This window comes from Aspergillus alliaceus, assembly GCF_009176365.1.
Source record: "Aspergillus alliaceus strain CBS 536.65 unplaced genomic scaffold BDW43scaffold_11, whole genome shotgun sequence".
NCBI lineage: Eukaryota > Fungi > Ascomycota > Eurotiomycetes > Eurotiales > Aspergillaceae > Aspergillus > Aspergillus alliaceus.
The window spans coordinates 762773-785729 of NW_022474694.1; the positions used below are offsets into that span (position 1 = coordinate 762773).

Genomic DNA, 22957 nt, shown 5'->3' on the forward strand with positions numbered 1-22957 from the left:
GTGTTCTTCCGAGTTCAGTCGAATTTTGCGATTGTAATAAGCCACTCCGACTATGTTTCCCGGTGCGCCAACCCGCCCCGACAAAGAAAGAGAATAGGTTCATAGGATCTTAGTTGAACTAATTGACTTTAGGTCCAGAACAAAGAGAGAAAGATTTTTGCTCATTATACTTGGACGACCATGTTTGGCGGCAGACCTAGACAGGACCATTCTACGGTGATTCCTCATTCTTTCGTTTTGCGTTTATCAAATGTCATAGACTGTCTCAACACTAATGGCAATCTAGAGAGATTATGCACAGAGAATTATAATGCCGATCGCTTACGTTGCTCCAATTACTTTGGATCTTGAAACTTTGCACCTCTCTTGTCGACAAACTGCGGTTATTCAAGTTACTTTTAATAGAGGTTGATAAAAACCACACAACGGAGAGATAGAATATGGCATTTGTTAAATAGATCCACTCTTTGAATATATCTGGCTGAGACCGTGTTCCGAGGAATAACTTGATCAAAAAAAAAAAAAGAAAAATAGCTAGCATATGAACATTCTTTGCATATTCCAATATCTGCAATGCTACTCATAGCTTGATCTAAATGGCGCATTTCTCTCTACAGCACCCCGGCGATCATAACCTTAAAAACATCCTGTCGTCTGGCCTTGACCAGCTCAAATGCTTGTTCCGATTCTTCAAACTTGAATCGGTTTGTGATCAGCCTCTTAACATCAATTTTCCCACCCGAAATCAAATCAATCGCAGCAGGATAACAGCCAGCGAGGTACCGAATCGAGCCCTTGATGACTAGCCCCTTAGTACACACAGCTGTAATCGGGAACAGCACATTCTCTGTGCCCATCCCTGCCTGAACAAACGTAGCGCCCCTCTTGGCCGCAAAGATGCCCAACTGAATGCACGGCTCCGCACCCGAGCACTCTAGGACAACATCTGGCCCATCCCCAAGACCAAGCTCTTCATTCATCATGGCCGCGACATTCTCCGCATGCGCAATGGGGTCCGCTCCAGGCTCCGCCCAGGGCGGCATGAAGGTATGATCGACTCCATACGACCTGGCCACGTCGAGCCTCGACTGCACGACATCAACTCCAATAACCGTCTTGGCTCCATGCGCCTTCGCGACCGCCTGACAGAGCACCCCGATCGGCCCGCACCCCAAAACCAGGACCGTCTGATGCGCGTGGAGGTCTGCGGTCTTGGCGATCGCCACTGCGACGGAAACCGGCTCGGTCATCGCCGCTTCCTCCAGGTCCATGTTGTCGGGGATCTTATAGCAGAAATCGGCTGCGTTGACGTAGTATTTGGCCAATGTGCCATCCCATGGCGGGGTGGCGGCGAAAATCATGTCCCCGCATAGATGGTACGAGCCTTTCCGGCAGTAATCGCATCGACGGCAGGGGACGCCGGGTTCCATCGCAACACGATCGCCGGCCTTGAGGTGCTTTACCTTTTCGCCGACTTCGACGATTACCCCGGAGGATTCGTGTCCGAGGACCATCGGGCCTGTGACTACGTAATCGCCGATTCGGCCTCGTTGCCAACTATTGTTGTTAGTACGGTCGGTGCGGTTGTTTGTGTTCTGAATGAAATCACGCACTAATGGACCTGGTGAATACGGCCAGTAAGGTTATATTGTTTAGTTGCAGATGGAGGTGACCACGAAAACCTACATCACTACCGCAAATTCCCGTCTGAGATACATGAACCAACACATCGTGAGGATCTTTGAGTTCGGGTCGAGGACGGTCCTCAATGACCACGTCTTTCACTGCCCGCAGAACGAAAGAAGGGTTCTATAATCCAGTCAGGCGATGTTTGATGGGTTAGCGCGCACGCTGTATGTATGTCCTCAACGAACCTCCATGTTTTTTAAGTATAGTAAAATAGAATGAATCGTGAAATGGGAGGTTCACTTTTTCCTTTCAAAAAGAAATAGAGATATCCAGACCAGACGAGAGCGCTTTTTATACGCCAACTTCTTCATGCATTTACCCGTCACGTGATTATCTTGCCATACGCAAAAATCCACCCCCCGGGGTTTTGGGGGGGGAGGGGGTAACCACTCCAAAAAGGGAAATTCTGGCGCCTCCGCATCAGTCCGGAAGATTTATCGTATTGGCACACATACTCCAACCCCACACGACCTGTTAACCCATCCTTACTTGATAGTCCATGAATTGTATGGATAGGGTTTGGTCAGGATTAGATTGGGGTATTTGTAGGGTATTGAGCGGTGGACTTATGATACAGTTACTTTTGGTCATGTCCGATGGATTAACCCTAGATGATGATTTTATGCTGGTGACAAGCCAAAAAAAGATATGCCGAATAACTTGTCACTGACTCCGACAGATTTCGGGCGTCGGATTCGGTGAAACTACAAATTATGTCAAAGCTCAAGACCGCACATGATGAAAATGCCTAACAATTGCTTTCTCCTTATATTGCCCCACATATCAACTTTCCTCGCAATCGAGAAATATAGATGGGCTACTCCTAGTTGGGAAATTCATGCGAAGTGGGCCGAGAGCTAAGGTAGGCATTGATAGATAGGAATAATCCACCATGATAGCTGCGCGTCTTCAGCTAGTTCGTGTAATGTCGAAGTACGGGTCAAGAGCGAGTGGGAAGAGATTGGCTAGATTATTTAGCAGTAGCGACGCTTGCGATATTACTATATGCTTAATCCTCCGAGCTAAATGACGGATATGCCTCAAATAGGACCCTGTTGATCTCCCCTACCGGGCCCGAGTTCCTTTTCCTAGGGTGAAGCTACGTAAACTTCCAGCTTTCTATACAATATCTTACTAAAAGCTAAAATGTATTCGAAAACACTTAATGTAACACTAATGTAAATTGAGCATTGATGTAGTTTCTAACGGCTCATAGAGAAATAGAGAGAGACAATTAACTTGGCAAACGTCGCATCACAGATATTCCGCGAGATTTCGCTTCTGTCCACGACAGTATCTTGGAGGAAATGAAAACAAACCCGACAAAAGACGTCGCAGTCGGAACCGCACACTAAGCTTCGCTGCGTACACTGTAAATATCTTCGCCATCTTCTCGTTTCCATAGCTGGTCAGATGGCGACAGGGCCCACGATCAGGGCAGTCCAACTAAAATTATCCCTCAAATCAAGATCAATATTCTTCCTATTTAACAGCAACTTCGCAGGTTCTCGATCATGCCGTTCCGCCGCCATCATCAATGCTGTCATCCCATCTGATCTTTGCGCATTTATGTTTACTCTATCATCAGCGAGAAGCACCCGCACCGCTGCCGAACATTTATTCTTGATAGCGAGCAAAAGTGGAGATTCACCTATATGAGCTTGATGATTCAAATCAGCGTCATGGTCTAGGAGATACCGCAAAATTTCCACATGGGCTCCTGTCGCGGAGTTACTAAGGGGGGTATTTCCCCCCGAGTCAGCCAGGAACATGTGGCTTTTTTCCGTTCGGGCTAATATCGTAAGGAACAATTCCATGTCTCTGGATAGAGTCGATTCCATGACCAGGGTTCTTCCCTGGTAGGTAGTACAGTCGTAATCTAACGCCTGGTTCAGAAACACTGCCCAGACTTCCTTTCGCTCCTCGCACACAGGTAGAGAAGAACATCCCTGTAAAGCAGAGAAGAACGGCGTTTCACCCGCATTGTTCCGCTCGTGAAGAAGATTTGGAAGATGACGGAGAAGAGCCCGCACAGCTGGCCGCCGTATCGTGCTTAGTCGCTACATGTAGGGTCGTATTGCCATCTGTATCCACGACAGACGGTTCGATGCGCGAGACGTATTGCAGGAGACGTGTCAGGGCCCCATCATACAGGATCAAAATGTATAGTAACAGGGATATGTCGTGGGCCCGTGTAAAGGCTGTCGCCGACAATTACCACATTCAGGTCCACGTGGGGCCCGTCGATGAGCATATTTCGAATGGCTTCGGCATTTATCCTAGTGGCAATTGCCAAAGCGGTTTCTTCCTCGTTGAACCGTGCCGTGTGTTCAGGTCGAAATCTTCGCATTGGAGGAGGAGCTGCACCGTTTCGGTTCGCGACCGGCTCACGGCGGCATTCAGCGCTTCAGCGCAGAAAAAGTTTCATAATCTCTAGGTCAGTGCTCCTTGCTGCGTATTGCAGAGCGGTTAGGCCGAGCTCCCTCTCGCGGATCTCTAGGTGGACGTTGATGTCTTCTGCCATGAGGATCTCCACGCAGGGTACATGGCGGAACCTCGTCGGCGTACTTCCTCCATAGGATTCAGCGACGTTAAGATCATTTCCGATTTGGGTTGCGAGTCGCAGAGTGTGTTCCTTGCCATTTGCTGCCGCCCAGAGGGTCACGTAGGGGTGATCGAGCTGGTGGAGATAGTGGTTTAGAGAGACATACACCCGGGCTGAAGATCGCGCATAGCGAATTTATATCGCTACTTGTGGTAAGATGGGATGCCACGCAAATAAGGAGCTCAGGGTGCTGGGAGGATAACATGTTGCAGTGGAGAACGGATGAATAAATAAATCACGGATTAAGAATTATTTCATGTACGCAAGGCTCGTAAGGCTGACACACGGTCCTCACATGGCTAGATCTATGCCAACATAGACCTCGTATATTGTTGGTATGAACCATTCGACAATTTCTGAAGAATACGAGGCATTGTCCCACTCTAAACGTCCTCTTCTCTATTAGAGAATTAGAAAACACCGTTTCTTTCTCCGTATATCGAAACACAAGAACATATAGAACACCAGTTTTAAAATCAGCAGGATTTTGACGGGCGCCATAGAACGCAGCTGCAGATATTATGTGCTAGCAAAGCGCCAGAAGGTAGAAAATTACAACTTCAGTGCACCTTGAACAGTCGATAGTAATGAAATCCAAGGATTGTACACATAAGTTCTGTAATAATAGTCATGCCCTATATGATCGCCATCAATATCACGTTGTTATTCCAGCTTCTACACATCGATTACAAAGGGTCGATATTCGAATAATTTTTATATTGAGAAGCGAATTTGCTTTGGAACAAGCCAGTCCGGCTTTGGCCGATAGATAATATAAACAGCGATAAACTACAAGCTTCTATGATGTTAAGATCTACCCGATAAAGGTAACTCTGCCACGGTTCCTCCAAAGCTAACTTGCTCGGCCGAGGCAAGTATGGTTTCCATGAACGTCATTCAGTCTACACTTAACAATATCGGTGACGTCCAGACTCTCCGAGTAGTGGTGTGTATAAAAGGATGCGCAATTTTGGGGAACAGCACATACCTTGTGTTGCTACTTTTAAGTCTCAAAATATTGACACTATCCCACTTTCTGAACATAAGTCATTATTGCACCATGACAGAAACTATTCCTTCTCCACATGGCATTCCAATTCTCGGCAATGTCCTCGATGTGGACCCTGAACATCCACAGGAAAGCCTTGCACGAATTGCTAAGATTTACGGTATGTCAATAAAACGGAACAAAAGCTACAAAAAAGAAAGTAGTAAAGGAAAAGAAGAACAACCTGTATATCTAATGCTGTACTAGGACCTATTTTCAGGCTACGACTCCCAGATGAACGTATCTTCGTTGCGAACTATGCGCTGGCGCGAGATCTTTTTGATGAGAAAAAATTCCAGAAGGCAGTGCGTGGCCCACTGGAGCAAGTCCGAAACGCAACCAAAGATGGTCTATTCACAGCATACCCGGGGGAGCACAATTGGGAGATAGCTCATCGCACTCTGATGCCAGCTTTCGGACCTCTGTCCATCAGAGGAATGTTTCCAGGTAATTGATTACTACCGATGTTCGGTCTCAATCTGGTTCCCATTCACTGACATGGGCGCCAGAAATGCAGGATATTGTCTCTCAAATGGTGCTGAAATGGGCTCGCTTTGGCCCCGATACTCCAATTAATGTTGCAGACGATTTCACAAGGCTCACCCTGGACTCAATCGCCTTGTACGCCACCCACTCTCATCCACTCACTGTCTTGACTGAACGCTAATCTCTGCCTAAGATGTGCCATGGGCGACCGATTCAACTCATTTTACCATGAGAAACAGCACCCGTTTGTTGCAGCAATGGGTGGAATGCTTACGGAGTCTTTCGCTCGATCTCGGCGGCCAGGCTTCGCTAGCCTTTTATATCAGAATCAGGAAAAGCAATACCAGGCAGACATTGAGCAACTAACACAAACAGCCAGGGAGCTTTTAGAGTCTCGCAGGAAGAACCCGACAGACAAAAAGGATCTTCTAAATGCGCTAGTCTTGAATAAAGACCCAAAGACTGGGGAGAAACTTAGCGATGATGCCATCATTCGCAACATGATTACTTTTTTGATCGCTGGTAGGACCTCTACGTTTCCTATTATTCTCCAAAGTATGATATTGACCATCTTTGTTAAAGGCCATGAGACGACGTCCGGGTTGCTCTCTTTCCTATTCTATGAGTTGCTTGAGAACCCGGAAGCATACAGAAAAGCACAGGAAGAGGTAGATAGAGTGATTGGAAAGGATAACATTACCATTGATTATATGTCAAAGCTTCCTTATCTAGAGGCATGTCTGCGCGAGACCCTTCGTCTCCATCCCACAGCCCCTGGGTTTAGTCTAGAAGCAAAGGGCGATCAGGTTCTTGATGGGAGATATACCATTAAAGACGGGGAAACTATCAATATCCTTCTAGGACAGCTTCACCGAGACCCTGAAGTTTACGGATCTAACGCAGAAGAATTCAGACCTTCCCGTATGTTGGACGAAGAGTTCGCGAAGCTTCCCCCAAATACCTGGAAGGTAAGCGCATGATTTCCCGTTAATTTCTAAAAGGCGGGATAGTTGACCTAGAAATAGCCTTTTGGAAACGGCATCCGTGCCTGTATCGGCCGGCCCTTCGCCTGGCAGGAAGCTCTGCTCGCTGTTGCAACACTTCTTCAAGTATTCCAGTTCACGAAGAATAACGCGTCGTACCAACTCCAGATCAAGACAACCCTGACAATCAAACCACAAGACTTCTACATGAACGCAAGGATCAGAGATCCAGAGTTCTTGAACAAGATAGGAGTCAGTAGCTCGGAAGCAGCCTCAAAATCTACACAGAAGGCATCAAAGCAGCCAGGAACTCCTTCAAAGGGTGGGACACCACTCCTGATTCTCTATGGATCTAACACGGGAACATGCGAGGCTCTCGCAAACGAGTTAGCTACCGCTGCACCTGACAATGGGTTTTCCCCCCAGGTTAAGTGCCTGGATAGCGCAGCTGCTGCGCTTCCACGTAAGGATCCGATTGCAATAATCACGGCCAGCTACGAAGGACAGCCACCGGACAATGCCGCACATTTTGTGGAGTGGCTGAAGGCTACGGACCCATCAGAGCTAAAAGACGTTCGGTTCGCCGTGTTTGGTGTCGGCAATAGTAAGTATCTGCTCCCTTGTCAAGTTCCAACGCGACATGTACTGATCGGTTCTCTACAGAGGAGTGGCACACGACCTACCAAAAAATCCCCATCGTGGTAGATGAGGCATTCAGCAACGCAGGAGCAGAGCGCCTCACTGAACGACTGGCCGCTGATATCACTCAAGGGAACATCTTCGATACATTCAACGACTGGCAAGATGGCCAGTTCTGGCCGGCTGTGCGCAAGCTCGGCGGAAAGTCCGGTGGTCTTGAAAAAGCTACTCAAAAAGAGTTTAAAATCGAAGTAAACGTCCAGACCCGGTCGTCTCTCCTTCGGCAGGATGTCCAGCTTGGTGAAGTTAGTGAAGTCCGTTTGTTGACCAAGCCCGGGACCCCCAGGAAGCGCCACATTGGTATACGTCTACCAACTGGGCTCTCGTATCAGGCAGGTGATTACCTGGCTGTGTTGCCCCTTAACCCACCAGAGACCGTACGCCGTGTCATAAACCGGTTTAGATTGCCGTGGGATGCCACTATCACCATCGATCCTTCTACAGTGACATCTCTCCCCACTGGGAGACCTTTAACCATCTATGATATACTGACTGGCATGGTGGAACTTGGTCAAGCTGCAACTGGCCGCGCTACCGCTGCTCTCATCAAGTCAATCCCCGACACGCGCCTGGCAGAGGAGCTGGAGAAACGGGCAGCACAAGAGGATTTCCAGAAGTCTAATGTTACTCTCCTGGATCTCCTTGAAGATTACCCCTCAGCAACCTATACTTTAGGGCAATTTTTGGCATCTGTGCCACCAATGCGGTTGCGTCAGTACAGCATCTCCTCCACACCACTAGCCTCCGAATCGGAGTGTACCCTGACCTACAGCGTGATTGATGCTCCCGCCAAGGGTAGTCGCCAAGGCTATCGGTTCCTTGGTGTCGCGAGTACGTATCTGGAACGCCTTAGTGTTGGTGATCGCCTTCATATCAGTTTGCGTCCGAGCCGTGCTGGATTTCACCTCCCGGTGGATGATCGTACCCCAATTATTATGGCATGTGCAGGAACTGGCCTGGCACCTTTCCACGCCTTTGTTGAAGAACGCGCGATTAAGAAAGCTGGTGGAATTAAAGTAGGGCCGGCCCTACTGTTCTATGGTTGTAACAGCCCCGATGAGGACGATATGTACAGGGATGAGTTCGACAAGTGGCAAGCACAGGGCGTTGTTGATGTTCGTCGAGCCTACTCGCACAACCCACAGGCGTCTAAGAACTGCAAACATATCCAGGACCGTATCTGGGCTGATCGGGACGAGAGCGCAAACTTCTTCCGCCAGGGAGCTCAGATTTACATCTGTGGTGCTGGTGTGGTTGGATTGGGCATTGAAAAAGCGATGGCGCGGATCCGTGCGGAGGCGGTCGGTGAGGACGAGCAGACCGCTTTGAAATGGGTTCAAGATTTGAAGGGGGACCGATACTGGGCCGATGTCTTTGCGTAAGGTGTTTCGGGCCTTGTTCTTGACATCTGGTTATACTGGCATTGTGGTGCAGCTCATGGTTGCTGATGAATCTCCTTGAGCCATCTTGTATACCGCCTGCCTGTTACCTTATAGGTACTTCGTCTCCACACTTTCTCTACTAGATTTGGAGCTATGAGCAAGGATCCATGTTTTATAGTGGTGTGTCATCAGGCGCGGAATACCCCAGAAATCCAAGACAAAACAAATTCAATATACGAAGGCCTAAATACCTACACTACGTGCGTGGGTATTCAGTTATCAACGTATGCGGATTCATAGAACATACACCAATTCATCAAAAGCATTATGAGGCTGAGCTAACTTGCAAAGGTATGCAAGGGCTTCTGCTGAGGATAGTGGCTCAACATTGCAGACTGAGGATGGCATTTGCGCAAGATGGTATAATCTAAATAGACTGTTGTTCAAGTGACATCCCATAGCGTGTATATACACAGTCATATAGTTGCAGAGCAGAGTACTAACCATGATTTGGTATGGAATAGTCTCTACCATGCAATGCACTCAGCCTAACCTGATATCACCTAAAGAATCCTCCTTCGGGACCATTCAAGCTCTACTCAGGGCATGATACTGCGGCAATACTAAGTGTATTGTTGTCAAATGTATATATAATACAGTACTTCCGATTAATTCGGCGTGAAGACATCTTTTTAGCACAGTGATGTCTTTTGCAACTAATGCAACTTACCTCCCGCAACTAAGCCTTAGGACTTAGTAAAGAATATACCTAGGAACTTCAGGTCGTTTGCAAATGTATGCTGAGCCCCTATCCTCTTACTGGGAGTTCCTCAAAGTATCGGAATAATACTCAAGAGAGTGTTCTGCTTGGAAACTCAATGTTTATAGGATCCAGATACCACGACTTATCCGCCTTCTTATTCTCTCGCTCGACGTAAATCCGTTTCCCAAACATCCCACTCCATTCCCCTCCAAATATACATATTCATACTTTTCAAACTGTCGCTCTGTTTTGTCGCCCAAGATGCATGCCACTACCCAGAGGACGGCCGAACGACCACCAGACCGACACCAGACTAGAAACCCAAGACCAGCTAATAGCCAACACAGCTATGCAAAGGCAACGAGAGACCTCCCTATTCTGCAGCCATCACTTAACACGGGCGATTGAATTGGACGGCCTGCCACCAGACACTCCTGTACACCTCTTCGAACTGCATTGGAATCGGTAACACTGCTCGTATCTTATTACCATTGGGGGAGGAAATAGCGCGAATTCATATGCCGGCACGAGTCGTTGAGAGTAATAGCGACGCTGTATCGAATGGACCACTGGGCAATGCTTGTGGTTCTAGGCACAGCCCTAGATTCCATAGTTGAGGCGTGGAAATGGTAGGCAAGGTTTGCCATTTGATGGATAACCATGGATTAATACGGAGTTCTGGGCGGATCCATCTTCCTTAGTAGTAGGGTAGCTATGAGTTTCATCTAGATACATGTATATTTAGACTATATATGTGTCAAGAATCATGAACCCTCGTTTTGGCTCGAGCGTACTGCCGAGTACGTGCTTGTGGGCTCAGGAATGTAATGCCATTGAGAACTTTCATAACCCCTTCCCAACTCGGATCAGATAAAGAAAGCACTACTATATAAATTTAAACGTATGGATACATTTTATCTATTTTTCCTCCACTCAGAGAGTAGCTAAATAATCTAAAATTGAACTATAAATAATATATCGATCGATCTGTCTAGTCCATTTACATAATCACAACTTGCAGGCTCGGATACTCCTGATCGGGACAAGCCGCGCCTCGTGATGAATAACATTCAAGAGGCTCCATTCCATCTCCAATCATCTCGAAGAACATCTCCGCTGTCAGCGTACAAAAGACGTTACTATACCTCGAAAAACATTGCTTCATATAAATAGCACCCATGCGGCCGCCATCCAGAGCAGTGTTATTGCCAAGGTTCGGCCCTGGGACCAGAGCAACTACCCCAACACGGGTGTCGTTCGCTCGCTGGAACCATGTGGAGGCCACGCAGCGGATTCGCGGCGATTCTCACGGTCGCAACTCCGCCCAATGGGCTCTCACGGGCCTGGTCACTGGGATTGGAGGGTACGCACTGGTTTCACGTTGGCAATCGTCTCCGCCCGAGGCCGCAACGCCTGCTGTTGCAAGGGATGACAGGTATGCGGATAAGACTGCTATGATAAAGGTAAATATGTTTTCCAAAGTCATGTACTTGATTCCGTAGCCCATACTAATACGTGTTACGGGTAGGGAATCAAGATAATCGAAGAAACTCTGGGAAAGGACATCATCTCTTGGGATGAAGAGGAGATCACGGCCCACGGGTACTCCGAATTGTCGACGTCGAATTGCCAGGCACGGCCGGTGGCTGTGGCTCGGCCGAAAAGTACAGACGAGGTGTCATTTATCGCGAAAGTCTGCTCTGCCTACAAGATTCCTATGAGTAAGCCACCTTAGCGTCTGACCTGGCACGAACGATCTGCTCATGAAAAATATCTAGTTCCATTTGCTGGAGGCTCAAGTGTCGAGGGGCATTTTGTTGCACCATATTCCGGGTTGAGTATCGACTTTTCAGACATGAAACAAGTTATCGCGTTCCACCCAGAGGAGTAAGTTCTTTCTATCGCAAGTATGATGGAAAGGTAGTAGCTGATAGTTCTATCAGCATGGATATTGTAGTTCAGCCGGGGGTTAATTGGGTTGATCTTAACAACGCGATCAAAGATAGTGGCCTCTTCTTACCACTTGATCCTAGTCCCACAGTACGCTTATTATTTGCGAGTGCCTTTGAGCATTCACTAATCGATCTATTCGCAGGCTTTGATTGGGGGCATGGTCGCAACCAATTGCAGGTAAGTCCATGCATTTCCGTATCGTCCATGGTAAGCCCGGGGGCTATTTCTAAATGGCGCGTTTTCAAATAGCGGAACAAACGCAGTGAGGTATGGTACCATGAAGGACTGGGTCGTCAACCTCACTGTGGTTCTGGCAGACGGGACTGTTATCAAGACGAGGCACCGGCCACGGTATGTTGCCTCCTTGCGACTCTCAGCCACAGACTGACAGTGAGAAGGAAAACATCAGCTGGATATAACCTGACATCCTTGTTCACCGGTAGTGAAGGGACGCTTGGGATGATCACAGAAATCACCCTAAAACTAGCAACCATACCAGAGAATCAGAGTGTAGCGGTGGCTACATTCCCCTCAATCCGAGAGGCTGCAGCTACAGCTTCCAAGATCATGCGCACGGGAATACAAATTGCTGCCTTGGAGATGATGGACGAGACTCAGATGAAGGTGATCAATAAGAACGGAGGTGCGGGTGGTAGGTTCTGGACCGAAAAGCCGACATTACTTTTCAAGTGCGTCTTCCCTCGCTCGTACTCCTAGACACCGCTAAATGCGAGGCAGATTTTCAGGAACCTTGAGAGGCATCGATGAAGATGTTGAACGGGTTCGAGCAATCAGCTCGCAGAACGGAGGCGAGGATTTCGAATTTGCAAAAAGTGAAGAGGAAATGCACAGCCTTTGGGCAGCTAGGAAAGAGTCGCTGTGGGCGATGCTAGCGCAGCGACCGGAGGGTACCCAGATCTGGTCTACAGATGTTGCCGTGCCATTATCGAGAATGGCTGAGATCATTGGTACAGCGTTCCCCTACATAGGTGCTTCCGAGCATGTTGACTAATTCCTTTAGACCTTTCTAAGAAGGAGTCCGGCACGTTAGGACTTTTCTCAAGCGTGCTAGGCCACGTCGGGGACGGTAATTTCCATCAAGCTGTCATGTATAACCCCGACGACCCGAGCCAAAAGCAATCTGTTCGGGATTGCGTCTTAGCAATGGTACATAGGGCCGTGGAAATGGAAGGAACTGTTTCGGTTAGTAATGTCGACTCCAGAAAGGCGAATTGCCAAGCCTTTTATCTACTCTTATGGATTGCCTAATGTTTATCCTAGGGTGAGCATGGTATTGGTCTCGGGAAGAAAGAGTGTTTGCTGGAAGAGCTAGGACCTGAGACTGTTGGGGTTATGCGCACATTGAAACACAGTTTGGATCCTCAGTAAGTCTAAATCTCTCACTGAAGCTAACTTTTGGTTGGCTAACCACTGATAATATCTAAGGTGTCTACTCAATCCAGGCAAGATTTTCGACTAACGGGATAAAAGCCGAAGAGTGTCTGGATTGGACTGACTATGGGAACGGCATATAACAATTATATCGTTTTGTAAATACTTACGGGTGTTGAAGGTTCTGTTTTCACGCTCACCATTCCTGCAGAAGAATGGTACAAAGGTGGAACATCGCTTGAAGAAAACCAAGAGGAAGATTACCGACAAAGACACCTTCCGTCGCGGATTGATACGTGATATGGATAGGTATATAAAGACTTTCAGCTGTGTTGCTAGACTCTAGAGCGAGTTGGTTTGTTCGAGTTTCAATCCAACCGTACTGTTCACTACACCTTAAAAGGTGGCTATCTGTAATCAAAAATATCTGGCAAAGCCTCATATTGACAACATCAAACTCATTATTCTAAGGAAAGAACGCAACAAATTCACAATCACAGATTATCTGCGTCATCCTAAGCCCCTTCTTCTGCTGGTGGGCAACGTTGTAATGAAAATTAAACACGGTGGTCTCAGTTCCGGTTTGTCATATAATGATATCCCCGATCAACCATACCCTTAGCATTCTTGGTATGCTCATCCAAACCCTCCTCAGAAAGACCAAGGGCCTCATTAGCCAGACCATATTTATACTCATAGTCCCCACCTCCATTGGGAAAGAAGACACGAGAGTACATAGCCTGCACAAAAGCAGCATGTTCTCCTTTCCTCATCCGCTCCAGCCCCTTCTTATATCTCTCACTGCTGGACTCATGGACAACCGTCCAATCCTCCTCCGTCTCACCAGTAACCCGCTTCCAACTCTCAAACATATCCTTCTGACTGATCAAAAAGCTCGAGATAAACACCGGCTTATTCAACCAGCGACTCAATGTCAGACTCCCATCACTCTTATCCTCCGGCAACACCTTCAAACTCAACAACCTCGCCACAGCCCTCCCACACTGCTCATGTGTACTAATATTAATCTTTGTTTCCCCATCATCAAACAACACCAACTTCTTTGCTGCAAAATCAAACCCAAACCCGCCCGGCCCCAGACAGAGACTATGCTCATACCAAAACCCACAGATAAGCGCAATCCATGACGAGACGCCCGTCTTCTCGATCTCATCGAAAATCCCACGAACGTTATCCCAGTTCGGGATGTCTTTCGCCAACGCATCATCCGTGACGTCGCACCCCCACACATTCGGCATGATATACTTGACCCCGGCTTTTGCGGCAGCTTGCACGATCTTGGATTGTGTATCCGGGGCCGTCATCACGGGTAGGGTGATGATGAGCGCATCCTGGCCGGTAAGGGCGCTTACAAGGCTCGGCTCGTCGTCGTAGTTGACTGGGATGGTGTGGATGGTGTTGGGTAAGGTGGTCAGGCTGTTGGCGCGAGTTAGGGCGGTTATGGTGTGCTTTCCTGTTTTGAGGAGTGCTTGGGTGATGGGTTTGCCGACGGAACCTCCGGCCTAGGGACTTTGGTTAGTTTTCTACCTTTACACAGTAGATGGTTTGGAATGGTTTGTTAGGGGGTGTACGCCGATGATAGCGACGTGCCGGATCTCGTTTTGAAAGTCGGCGGGTTGGTCTTTGGCGTAGGTGGTTGCCATTGTGGCGTCTAGTTTAGTAATTGTGGAATTTAGTTGTTTGAGGTTGTTGTGGGATATGAATTGGGGGGAATGTGTCTATTTCGTAGTCTTTTATATTCGAGTATATATGCTAGAATGGATTGTCGCGGAGCTTGGCTGCTAGCAACCTTGGTCTCCACTGGCGGCCGCCAGGTCAATATGGCGCGGTCGGGTCTAGCCAATAAGGTCATAGATCGGTGACTAGATAGGGTACTAGCTCTATGTCCTAGTAATATGGCCGTTGTAACTCCGTGGGCTTTACTGCTACGGAGTATAGATTGGTGGGACGGAGTTAAAGCAACCCGAGTCCCCGAGAGATGATGTAAGATTATTATTATTATTAATCAAGTTTAACGTCCGTATCGAGCCGTTGACTATGACACATATGTCTAGGCAGTGGCCTAAGCCACTTCCTCTAGATGGTCCCTAGGGGCTCTATCGGCCCCCCTCTATTGTTTGTGTGTTTATTCTAGTCCTTTTCCTTGCCTGAGCTGCCTATCTGCGCTAGAGACTTTAGGCTATACTCTCCTCGGTATTCATTGCTTGCTAGGTATTACCTAGATATGCCTAGATAGTCTCTTCTGCTATTCTTTTTCTCTACTTTCTGCTTCTTTTACCAGCTCTATGCCCTAAAGATTATTCCTAGAGGCTTTATCTTTCTCCCTGACTGCTTCCTTATCGTTATAAAGAAGGTTATTAAGGTCTTTATGGCTCTCTAATGAGCAAAGAGATGGGATTCTGGGGCTATTTCTTTCTACCCGGGTGGTGATACTCCTGCTTTGACTAAGGCCCTATACAGAACCTGTCTCTGGCGGCACCATTGTCTGTATTCTATTAATTGATTGCCTGTTGTCCCCTGTGGAGCCTGGCAGCTTTGGTACCTAGATGAGCCTCAGAACTCTATGTGACTCAGATAGGTTGGTATTGCTGCATGCCTAACCTTAAGCTAATAGTACTAATGAGTGAGCTGCTTTAGTACTGCTCCTGCCACTGGATCTAGATTCTACTCTTTCCAGGATTGATAGCGCTGTTAGGCCCTGTAAGATTGTTTTATCAGTGCCTAACAAGCCATTATTGTCTCTGGGCGGTCTTCTTGTTCCCTAGGACCCCTCAATAGCCTGGGATCCATTAAATAGTTATCCTTGATTCTCAAGCCTTCAGGCTGTATTTTAGACCTGAATTACCCAGCTTTGCCCTGGGCCAGTTCTATTGTTTTACAGCCGGGCTATAGCTGCCTGGGAATCTAATAGAATCCTAATTGAGCCTTTATGTCCCAGCTGCTCAGTTATTTCAATTGCTTTACAAGCACCTGCTAGCTTTGTATTAAAGATCTCTTTCTCCTGTCCTAGTGGTACCTGCTTAGTCTTTCATACACCTGAGAGCTCTAACCATGTAATATCTGCACCGGTCCGTCCATTCTCTAGGCGTGATCCATCTGACCATATTATTAGGCCTCTATGGAGGGCTTCTTCCTCTGCAGACACTAGTATAGTGCCTGGAAATACCTTGGGAAAAGTCTCCACTACTTCTTTTAATCCTGCTGAGGGATCTATCTTTAAGATAATGGCCATCCTGGCTGCTAGATATTGACTTAGGTTCCATGGGCCACGTGACTTAGGGCCTTCCGCCCATATTCGATCATCTATAGACTGTTCCCCAGGCTGTGCGTGGCAGTTCCCCATGCGGAAGCTAACTGGTAGAATCGCCTGAGCCAGATGGCCCTTGGGTAATCCCAGTAGTCTTAGGATATACTGCCTCTAGCGTCTATCTAACAGGGCTTCCGCTGGATATAGAGCTGCTTCTCTAATAAGTGGCTCAAGTAGAATAGTTTTTAGCATCCCTGTGATTGAGCGTGCCTGTCGGTTTATTATATACTAGATATCCCTAACTCGATCCTTTTGACCCTGCCACCAGAGTTCTGCTCCATATAGAGCTACTGCCTGTACAGCAGCTACCTGAATGCGTTGTACTAGGCCTGATGAAAGACCTTGTTCTGGGTATAGAGCTTGTACCTGTACCTCTACCTTGCGGGCTTTACATAGACAGGTATAGTAATGTGTCTTTAGGGGTTAGGCCTCTATCCAGCCTTACTCCTAGCCATCGTGTGGCTTCAGAGTTAAATGAGACTCCATGCTCTTCTATCCGATTCTTAAGCTCCTTCCCTTTCTTCCTTGTTAAGAGAACTGCTTCTGTTTTTTCTATATCAAACTGAATTGCCTGTTGCTTGCCCTGTTCAATAGCTATACTAGCAGCTAGCTCTAGTCTCTGGCAGGCTTGCTGTACTGAGCTGGCCGATATCAGTAGACTTATATCATCTGTATAAGATATTATTCTGATACCAGGAACAGCTTGCTCAATAGCCTTGAAGATCCCCCCTAGGTAGAAAATGAAGAGAATAGGGATACTGGTGAGCCCTGTGAAACTCCTGATTCAATCGGCTGTACAGAACACGTCTGTTGGTCGATCACTAGCTGTATCCTGCGGTCTGCCAGAAATGATTGTACCCATCGGCAGAGGTCTGTATCTAGGCCTAGATCTAGCATGCGCTTCACTAGTCTTGCAGCATCCACATGATCAAACGCCCCTTTTACATCCATTAAAAGGGCTTGATGTAAGATTATTTACCAAACTTGGGGCCAGAGGTTTACTTTCAGGTGACCATCAAGTGTATGTATCGCTTATTAGAGCGATGATTCTATTTTAAATCTCACACATGGCTACTAAATAAAGGTAAACCTTTCCGAACTTAGCCGATAATGTCTTCAGTCGAACATCCAAGGGCAGGATTCCACACTTAGTGGTGCGATAGCATGTTTCCAGATGCTCAAGCTATGAAGAGCGTTATTCTAAAGTAAATAGATATCTTAAAATATGTATAGGGAATGCTACACTCATATACACCCCGCTTTACGTTGGTCCTTTATGGAGTGGACGGCCTAAGGTGAAAGATATAGTTCCATCCCCATCAATGAGATCGTATGATTCCTCGAAACTACCAAAGGAGAAGTCGAGTACCTCGCCTAGAAGCAGCGTACTCTCTATATATATCTCTCTCTTTTGCTCTCTCCCTATTCCCCACCCCTCTTTGTCAACCATATCCTGTTATCGTTTTAGGACCTCCGGCTCCAGAATGGTTAAAAATAGAAGAAACAATCTGACCAGATTGATAGAATAACCACATTGCCGTGAATATCTATGCGTGAGTTTATTTCATGTTTTTCTGGGAACTGAAGGACTTTGTGTTCTATCTTAGTGAATTAATTCGCTTGAGGGAAACAGCATGTTAGGGTCCCGGGTCCCGGGTCTGGTGTACTAAGACCAAGAGCAACGACTCTGGATATTGATACTGGTTACCGAAGACGCCCCGTAGGATTACTGTCCAGCAAATAGATAATGCAGAAACCTTGTGGCACTGTTGTTTTACTGTACGAGTACACCAATACTTTCTCGCGTTAGTCGAGCTACAGGGAAACGCTCAGAAGACCACAAAGCCATTCAAGGGATGACTGATAGACACACCATGGACCAACCATCGTTAGAACCGAGGAATGGCGAGGATCCCGGCCTATCATATACAAAATGATGCTCAAAGAATCCTTTGAGTCGATGGTACACCGCCTCGACGTTCGAGTCTCCTACCAAGACATGACGTTATTCCCGCCTATCCTCGGTTGTCGCGGTTGGGAACCCCCTGAAGGATTTTAACTTCGATATTGCATATCAGTATGCAAAATCCCGATCCTTCATGCCTTCCCGGCGCAGACTTGGGCCAATTAGCATGTTCGTATATCGGGCGAAGGGATGGTAACCTAGGGCTGGGCCAACTTTAAGGTTTCTCGAGATCCTTCCGATACCTTCTACTTCCGATCCAAGATCCGAAACCCGCTTCCGAATGTTGTCCTGGGTAGGGGATTGGACGGTAAAATTCTCCGGAATGATCGACCCTGGGGTTATAGAGTGAGTTGATCTGATTTTCTGCGGGGTAAACACATATGCCCCACCGGCTATTCCTGCCATGGGTTCCGGCTCGGATGCAGGTGTGCAAGCCTTCAATCACAGTTATAGACATGAAAAGGCGCTGGTATTCCCCTATTTAACAATTGTACTATGGTGTTCAATCCTGTCTTCATGCCTGGAGCACTTGCTTCCAAAGAAGACCATGTCGACGTTCTTATCGTCGGAGCCGGACCTGCCGGCCTCATGCTGGCAAACTGGTTGAGTCGATTCGACGTCAAGACCCGAATTGTTGATAAGCGCGGTACCAAAGTATATTTTTCCTATCCCTCAGTCTGGCACTGAGAGCTAACAGAGCTGCGGATCTTCAATGGCCAAGCGGATGGCTTACAATGCCGCACCCTCGAGATCTTCGACTCGTTCGATTTCGCGCACCGTGCCTGGCGAGAATCGAACCATATGCTTGAGATTTGCCTCTGGAACCCCGACCAGGATGGTATTCTCCGACGATCGGACCGGATCCCAGATACCATTCCTGGGATCAGTCGGTTTCAGCAGGTCGTGCTGCACCAGGGTCGCATTGAGCGGTTCTTCCTCGATTCGATAAAAGAGCATAGCGATATTATAGTTGAGCGCGGCGTGCTACCCACTACTTTCGAATTTGATGAGTCCAAAGCAGCAGAATTTAACGATTACCCCATATCTGTCACTCTGCGCATTCTATCCGAGGAAGAGGCGACGCCCGCTCAGCGACAACAACATCACAAAACGGCCGACGGCACTCAATCGGTCATCAATGACGGTCTCTTCCGCTGCAATCTAGCGGCAGACGATACGGATGATCTCATCCGCGTTGCAAGAAAAAATGACAACGCCAACTCCGTCGAGACAGTCAAGGCCAAATTCATGGTTGGCTGCGACGGCGCCCACTCATGGGTGCGACGTCAGCTCGGCTTCAAGTTAGAGGGCGACTCCACCGACTACATCTGGGGCGTACTGGACATTGTCCCCATCACGGACTTTCCCGATATCCGCCAGCGGTGTGCCATTCACTCCGCCGACGCCGGTAGCGTCATGGTGATCCCACGGGAAAATAAACTCGTCCGGCTGTACATTCAGCTGCAGGCGACGGAGCACGCGCAGACTGGAGGTAAAGCGGATCGGTCGTGGATTACCCCGGATATTATTTTGCGGTCCGCGCAGCGCATTCTGCACCCGTATAAGTTGAACTATTCGTACTGTGACTGGTGGACTGCGTATCAGATTGGGCAGCGTGTGGGAAACCAGTTTTCGCTAATGGAGCGTGTCTTCCTCGCTGGTGATGCGGTTCATACGCATTCGCCTAAAGCGGGGCAGGGCATGAATGTGAGCATGCAGGATAGTAAGCATACCCGATACACCACACTAGAAGACAACACTGACTGGCTGCTCGCATAGCGTACAACCTTGGATGGAAAATCGCTCATGTGGTTAAAGGGTACAGCGAGGGATCAATTTTGAAGACATATCAATCGGAGAGAAGGCGCATTGCACAGGATCTAATTGCTTTCGACCATTGGTTTTCCAGGCTGTTCTCTGGTCGTCCAGCCAGGGACGTGATGGACGAAGAGGGTGTCAGCATGGAAGAGTTCAAGAACGCGTTTGAGAAAGGAAATGAGTTCGCTAGCGGCATTGGTAAGCTCATTCGTCTCTACCGCCATCATTTTTATATTGCATATACTAATCCTGTAGCGGTCAATTATGGAACCAGTGTCATCGTTGCGAAAGAAGGTAGCTCTGTTGAACAAGGCGATGGGACTGATGTCGCCGGCAGTCCCTCGCATCGAGTCATCAGCAAGCCGCAGCTGGCATCAAAGATTGACATTGGGAAACGTATGCCGAGTTTCAAGGTCCTCAATCAATCCGACGCCCGTCCATGGCATCTGCAGGAGCTCCTGAAAAGCAACGGGCGATGGCGGGTAATCGTGTTCTCTGGCCAGCTTACAACATCCCGAAACATGCAGCGCATGCAAAAGCTCGGTGCGAAGCTAGGAAGCCCGAACTCATTCATTCGTCAATACACACCGTACGGTCAGGCAATTGACAGCCTTATTGAAGTTCTGACAATCCATGCCGGACCGCGGGCGAGCCTAGAACTTCTAGATCTGCCGGAGGCTTTCCACCCCTATGACGAGCAGATGGGTTGGGATTATTGGAAGGTCTTTGTAGATGATCAGTCATACCACGAGGGGCATGGTCAAGCCTATGTTAATTACGGTATTGACCCTAGTCATGGAGCTGCTGTCATTGTCCGACCGGATCAATACGTGAGCTGGGTTGGGGAGGTTGATGATTACGATGATATGGCTAGGTTCTTCTCCGGATCCATGAAGCCACAAAATACTTTGAAACCTGAGACTCTAGCTAACTAACGGGCCGTGTCACTTTATATTAGCAGAAACAGAAATTTAGGGTTAATCGAAGACCTGGAATTCAAGTATATACATCATCGAGAGCTGGATGCTTGCATAGACTGACTCGGCGTATTGAGTCTTTCGTCAGAAAGGGAGATAAAAGTAACTTCGAGATAATAAAATAATCCCAGATAAGTATTTAGCCGTCCAACGAGTCCGAATATGCCAACTGAATATTCTTTAGTTATAGCGTGGTTTATAACCATTAGGCACGAATCCAACCACGTGAGTTCATCAGCCTTTGAAGCCTGGCACAGGACTCCACATATTGACCTGCAACTTTTCCCATTCCACATCATACTCCTTGTACCTGGACCTTTTTCTTCCTTTCCAATTTCCCTTATTCTTTTAGCCAAAGCATATGGACAGCATGGGTGACTCATTCTCTATCACAACTGGGGCTTTCGGCGTCCTTTCGCTAGGAATCATGGTTTGTAGCGGGATAATTAACTACTGTTCAGGCGTGCGGGGAGACGAGGAAATCAGTCGCGTTGCTCAGAAGGCTGAATTAATGCAAAGGTTATGAACTTGTTAAGTACGGTCTTGAAGGACTGTGACTCGCTCATAGATCGCAATTACATCGAGAATTGTCACCAAATAGTCGATATCATCCGGCTCGGTATCGAAGACCACCAAGAGTATCCGCCTCCTTGTTTATTTCCAAGAGCCGGGCGGACTGACGCTAGCCCCGCGTCTAACCCTTCGCGCAACAGTCCTTTTTGGCTCTCAACCTTTTCATTAATTGACAAAATCAGGAGGGATAGACTGTCACTCAACGTAGAATGTATGATTAAGCTTTTCAACATTGCTATTGTCCAACTTCGTCAAATCTATGAGGAAGGAAGAGCTAGACCCAATTATATAAACCCACGGGGTCATACAATTCTGCATGTTAGTATCTACCATACTCAACCAGCAAAGCATGCGTGATCAAGCATTAACTACCTATCAGGAGCTATATTGGAAATTCCTAAGCTTTCCCGATGCTAAACAACAATGCAGCCGACCTGTAAGCCTTTTTACAAATACTCACGTTCTATCTGAACTAGATCGAGATGGTCTCACGCCACTGGACTACTTTGATCCCTGGTCTGGACCCCATGTTGTTTTTTCCCGCATCAAATGGCCTGGATAACCCAGAACCAAATTACCATCAGGATCTCCTTCGGCAGCTACTGCATGGCAGCTTTGCGACAGAGATTAGTACGGCATTCATTAGTACCTATAGAAGAAAGAAAGATCTTGTACGCATGTTTACACAAAGTAGGAAGATACTCACCAAGCCTCGTCGACCATAGCTTAGCAACCTACATTCTGACTGAGAGAAACTTCTTTAAATCTCCGATTTTATTTGGGCAATTCTACATCAGTCAAGGTTTGCTCTATAATGCGCGGTGCAGTCAAACCCAAGTTTTATGTATACACACACCGTGCCACTCGAATCGGCAGCTACTTGGCCAGATGGCTTAGAGTTTCTTTTAAGAAAGGGAGAATATTCTCTCAGCGAGATACATCACTCACTGACTGCCATTCGGTGTAAAAGACTATCTTCCACGGAACTGTTAGTCCGCGCTGACGTACCGTCTTCAATATCTGTCCTCAAGATGTCATCCAGCACGTAAATATACACGATTCTAATAACGAAGGTTATTGAACGGCATCCCATGCTTCGTGCTCTAGCTGAGTCAGACTTGACAGTAGACGAGCTAGTTCGTTTGGAAGTCGCAGCAGGAAAGTTTCCCGATGGAAGTGCGGCCTGATTATGCGGGTTTGTAAATGAGAATGGGATAGCTGTACCAAATAGATTGATGGTCGATAAAGCTGTCCCATATTGGAGAAAATAGTCCGTTTAGACTCGATGAAGACGC

At 47.5% G+C, this 22957-nt stretch overlaps 6 protein-coding genes across 6 annotated transcripts; 3 read left to right on the forward strand and 3 right to left on the reverse strand.

Annotated features, from left to right (window-relative positions):
• Positions 1-535: 535 nt before the first annotated feature.
• Positions 536-1922, reverse strand: BDW43DRAFT_269738 (NAD(P)-dependent alcohol dehydrogenase). Its single transcript, XM_032041271.1, has one exon. The coding sequence runs from the start codon at positions 1512-1514 to the stop codon at positions 612-614; it is 903 nt and encodes a 300-aa protein (XP_031902671.1). The 5' UTR covers positions 1515-1922; the 3' UTR covers positions 536-611.
• A 2174-nt stretch (positions 1923-4096) lies between these two features.
• On the reverse strand, positions 4097-4499 carry BDW43DRAFT_309164 (ankyrin repeat domain-containing protein; the record flags this gene model as incomplete). Its single annotated transcript, XM_032046658.1, has 2 exons — positions 4097-4369; positions 4401-4499. The coding sequence occupies 2 exons, from the start codon at positions 4497-4499 to the stop codon at positions 4097-4099; spliced, it is 372 nt and encodes a 123-aa protein (XP_031902672.1).
• An 855-nt stretch (positions 4500-5354) lies between these two features.
• BDW43DRAFT_318205 (bifunctional cytochrome P450/NADPH--P450 reductase) lies at positions 5355-8892 on the forward strand (the record flags this gene model as incomplete). The annotated part of the gene is made up of 7 exons (XM_032048664.1): positions 5355-5463; positions 5550-5789; positions 5852-5963; positions 6022-6350; positions 6411-6796; positions 6854-7415; positions 7475-8892. 7 exons carry the CDS (start codon positions 5355-5357, stop codon positions 8890-8892), a joined length of 3156 nt encoding a protein of 1051 aa, XP_031902673.1.
• A 1867-nt stretch (positions 8893-10759) lies between these two features.
• Positions 10760-13330, forward strand: BDW43DRAFT_28202 (putative D-lactate dehydrogenase (cytochrome)). Its single transcript, XM_032042578.1, has 11 exons — positions 10760-11118; positions 11184-11376; positions 11434-11542; positions 11599-11695; positions 11751-11785; positions 11858-11959; positions 12007-12297; positions 12347-12576; positions 12630-12811; positions 12890-12993; positions 13055-13330. Exons 1-11 carry the CDS (start codon positions 10834-10836, stop codon positions 13086-13088), a joined length of 1662 nt encoding a protein of 553 aa, XP_031902674.1. The 5' UTR covers positions 10760-10833; the 3' UTR covers positions 13089-13330.
• Positions 13097-14975, reverse strand: BDW43DRAFT_28211 (aromatic alcohol reductase). Its single transcript, XM_032042592.1, has 2 exons — positions 14593-14975; positions 13097-14523 (listed from the first exon to the last, which is right to left on the reverse strand). Exons 1-2 carry the CDS (start codon positions 14662-14664, stop codon positions 13573-13575), a joined length of 1023 nt encoding a protein of 340 aa, XP_031902675.1. The 5' UTR covers positions 14665-14975; the 3' UTR covers positions 13097-13572.
• A 3835-nt stretch (positions 14976-18810) lies between these two features.
• BDW43DRAFT_318206 (putative FAD monooxygenase) lies at positions 18811-21047 on the forward strand (the record flags this gene model as incomplete). The annotated part of the gene is made up of 4 exons (XM_032048665.1): positions 18811-18948; positions 18994-20017; positions 20074-20310; positions 20368-21047. 4 exons carry the CDS (start codon positions 18811-18813, stop codon positions 21045-21047), a joined length of 2079 nt encoding a protein of 692 aa, XP_031902676.1.
• Between the last annotated feature and the right edge of the window lie 1910 nt (positions 21048-22957).